This window comes from Apodemus sylvaticus, chromosome 1 (assembly GCF_947179515.1).
Source record: "Apodemus sylvaticus chromosome 1, mApoSyl1.1, whole genome shotgun sequence".
NCBI classification, from domain to species: domain Eukaryota; kingdom Metazoa; phylum Chordata; class Mammalia; order Rodentia; family Muridae; genus Apodemus; species Apodemus sylvaticus.
The window spans coordinates 91,364,818-91,368,657 of NC_067472.1; the positions used below are offsets into that span (position 1 = coordinate 91,364,818).

Genomic DNA, 3,840 nt, shown 5'->3' on the forward strand with positions numbered 1-3,840 from the left:
AAGGGGGACTATGATACCCTCTGAAAATGTTGAGGTTTCATGCAGGATTTGGGATTTGGAGGGGCAGATTTTTGAAGATTTTTTTTTCCGTTTTTGCTTTTACCTGTGGTCACAGAACCCCCAATGAGGCAGCTGCAACAAGCCTCGGGTCTAACAGAGTCCTTGTGTCCAGCACCGAAACCTCTGACTATTAGCCTAAACCCGTGCCAGTTGCCAAAGTTAGCCCTGCAGATCAAGAATCCATCCCTAAAGTGCACTGAACTCTTCTAGAGTAGGCACGGACTGGGGTGGGAGGTGGGGTATGATTAGAATCAGACACGCAGCAAAGAGTGCTTGAGGTCCTGGGCTCTACTCTCCAAGATCCAGAGATTGGAGCTGGGGATGTTCAAAGTCAGGAAGGAAAAAAGAGATGAAGTTTACCCTGACGTCAAATGGCCCTCCAAATTCCCGCTAATTTTAAGGGTGGCTCTCATTGATCCCCACCATCCCCACCACCACCACCACCACCACCACTTCTACCAGTGACCTCAATTTAAATTCAAATGGTGTCATCTTGCTAGATGCTCTGAGTTCTGGAAGCACGGAGGTGACGCAATCTGTCTGGGGCACGGAGCCCTTCCACCTATTGGCTGCCTGGCGCCCCGGGACCCCTCCCAACTCACCGCGGCGGGAATAAGAGCAGCTGCGGGCGCTGGGAAGCACAGGAGCCACTGCCCAGATCAAGTCACCGCTTCGCAACCACCGCCTGGCTCCATCAAGACCCGCAGTCTCAGCTCCAAGCCACCGCTTCAGCAGGTGAGCCCGTAGATTCCTGCTCAGGTGTGTCGTTCTACTTCTCTCTTCCTCTTCTTCTCTGTCTTCCCTCTCCCGCTCTCGCTGTTATTCCTTAGTTTGTCTTTCCTGACAATTCCAGGCTCCGTTAGTCCTAGCCTTGGTGCGTGCCGGATCCCGATCCAGATAGATCCCGACTGAACTGGTCCGCAGAGCCTTCCTTCAGTTTTGCTGGAGCGCAGGCTCCAGTCTCACCTTTCTCTCTCTGCACACCTGACCCGCCAGTCTTGGGACTCTGAGCTCCTAGGAATCACGCACGCAGTCGGGAGTAGCTTTCCTTAGATAGTGCTTTCAGCATTCCATTTCTCCTGAAAAACTGGTCCAGAGTCCGAGCCAAGCACTAATAAGTAGTGAACTAGAGCCAGCTGCTGCAATTGCAAGCCCCTACTCAGGATTTAACAGATTAACAGAGAAGTGTTTTCCGACTGAACTTTAGACTGGTTCTTGTAGGCAACTGAGTTGCCAGAGGGTGGAGCAGCTGAGCAAATTTCAAGGCAGAAAGATTCCCTCTCCATAGACTTACTTTCTCACATTCTTAGGTGTCTGCAAAAGCCTCAGGAAGGGAGGATGACTCTATGCTTCCCTGTGGAGACAGATGTAGTGACAGGAGACGCCCCCCACCCCGCCCCGACTCATAGAATCCTTGAGACTAATCGACAATTTAGCCACTACCACCACCACCCTCCTCCATCTGTAGGGCTAAGATTATTTCCAAACCATATAGGCTACATGCCCACTAGACCTTCCAGGCCTCCCTGTCAACCAGGGAACAAAGATGATGAGGAATGTAGTTATCACTGTGAACAGGCAGAAGCACACGGAAAGCCAAGTCCACGGGCTTCTAGAACCTTGAACTGGTACAAATAAATAAATAGCCATTCTTCTCTTGCAGGGAGGCATCATGGGCTTTCTGAAGTTCTCCCCTTTCCTGGTTGTCAGCATCTTGCTCCTGTACCAGGCATGCAGCCTCCAGGCAGTGCCTTTGAGGTACGTGTAAAGACAGGAGTCCTACTATCCTGGGACTGGCCAACTTCCTGTTAACTACAGAGTACCAAATATTTAAAAACCAACTCTCTGTGGAAAATATATACATATACATAGACACACATGTAAGTTTACTATAAACTTTTTTGATATAAAGATGGAAATATACAATTTTCAAACAAAGACAGGATGTACATAAATGTAACAAAATGCTTTGGTCACTTTCCCCTCATATTTAGTATCAATAGTTAAACCTTTTTGCTCAATTAACTCCTTATGAGACCTGAATTTTACTCTAATCTGCTAACTTTCCAATAAATATTACTGACTCTAATTTATAATCTGTTAGTCTATTTCTCATCTACTTACAAACTGTATTAAACTAAGCCCCCATTTTAGATTCAACACTAATTATTTTGTCATTCAATCATGGTTGTACTTATCATTTAACATGCAAGATTCCTAAACTGATGAGGACATTGACTCAGGCTTCCAGTGTAAGCGGCAAGCAGGGACTCAGAGTCGGTGCTAGGCTTGCTTCCCCTCCACAGGTCAATTTTGGAAAGCAGCCCAGGCATAGCCACTCTCAGCGAAGAAGAAGCTCGTCTGCTGGCTGCACTGGTGCAGGACTATATGCAGATGAAAGCCAGGGAACTGGAGCAGGAGGAGGAACAGGAGGCTGAGGGCTCTAGGTAAGGCCCCTTACCCTGCCTGGCACATCCACAGGAAGTCAGAATTCAGAAGGTAGGAGCGATCGCACTGGCCACCTGGTTGTTGTTTAGCAGGACACGGGGCTCAGGCTCCAAAGAAGACAGAAGTCATCTGGTAAGATTGTGGTTAAGTCACACTTAAATATTTATTTCTGAAAGCACTTAGGGAAGGTTTAGAATAACTGTAGAAGTTAGTCTGCTAACATTGGGGAGAGTTCCTGGCACAGTGTGAGTTAAGACTGGTAAAGCCTAAAGTCTGCAGAGCTGTCATTGCGGGCCAAGGAGAGCACCCCTCCCTATCCCTGCCTGCCTGTGTGTCCCCAGCTTAGAAACAGACTAACCCTGGCCTGGCTCCTGCATTACCCAAGAAAAAGCATGCGTTAGTCTACACCCTTCCTTCTTGAGAAACATTCTGCCAAGCATGAGAGGCTGAAGAGCACATGGAATGCCAGAAAAAGTCCCTTTTTCCTCTGCCCTTCCCCCACATTCTCCTGGCACGCCACACCCCAAGACTTCCCAATAGTGTATGTGTGGACCAAGCTCCTACCACCCCCATCCCAATGTCTACTCCTGTGACTGGTTTAACCTGCTGACTGCCCACAGGGTCAGCCCTGGTGCATGGCACTGCCTCGCATGTCTTTTCCCTGCAGCTTGGACAGCCCCAGATCTAAGCGGTGTGGGAATCTGAGTACCTGCATGCTGGGCACGTACACACAAGACCTCAACAAGTTTCACACCTTCCCCCAAACTTCAATTGGGGTTGGAGCACCTGGCAAGAAAAGGGATATGGCCAAGGACTTGGAGACAAACCACCGCCCCCATTTTGGCAACTAAGCTCCTCCTCCCCTTCCTAGTTTCCATCTTGCTTTCTTCCTATAACTTGATGCATGTAGTTCCTCTCTGGTTGCTCTCCAGGCTATTACTGGTTGCTTTCCTGAGGCAAAAGATGGTATCTGGAATCCCCAGTGGGTGAGGAGAAAGGGCCCACAGGCTAAAAGAGAATCACCCAGGAAGATGGCGGAGAGCAAGGGCAGTCATCTGGCTTCGTAGTAGAGTTTCTCAGGCTTGCTTCTTGAGTTCGTTGTTTGGGAAATAAAACTATTTTTCTAAAAAGATCTGAGCCATGGTGGTCATTGATCTAACCCGCATCTCAGGCTTCATGGCGTTCAAGACCTGTGGTTAGAAGTAGACTTAGTCTAGTCCTAAGGTTAACAGTCGTAGCTTGGTGAGTGATGCCTGTGACTCAGCTCAAGCAGTAAGAAGAGAGGCGACAGGAGCAGGTAAACACTGCTGGGACTGGATGCTTCAAACTTTC

At 48.7% G+C, this 3,840-nt stretch overlaps 1 protein-coding gene across 1 annotated transcript; it reads left to right on the plus strand.

The window, feature by feature from the left end:
* Positions 1 to 719: 719 nt before the first annotated feature.
* LOC127679372 (calcitonin) lies at positions 720 to 3,607 on the plus strand. The gene is made up of 4 exons (XM_052175195.1): positions 720 to 795; positions 1,724 to 1,818; positions 2,367 to 2,507; positions 3,176 to 3,607. Exons 2-4 carry the CDS (start codon positions 1,733 to 1,735, stop codon positions 3,357 to 3,359), a joined length of 411 nt encoding a protein of 136 aa, XP_052031155.1. The 5' UTR covers positions 720 to 795; positions 1,724 to 1,732; the 3' UTR covers positions 3,360 to 3,607.
* The last annotated feature ends 233 nt before the right edge of the window (positions 3,608 to 3,840 follow it).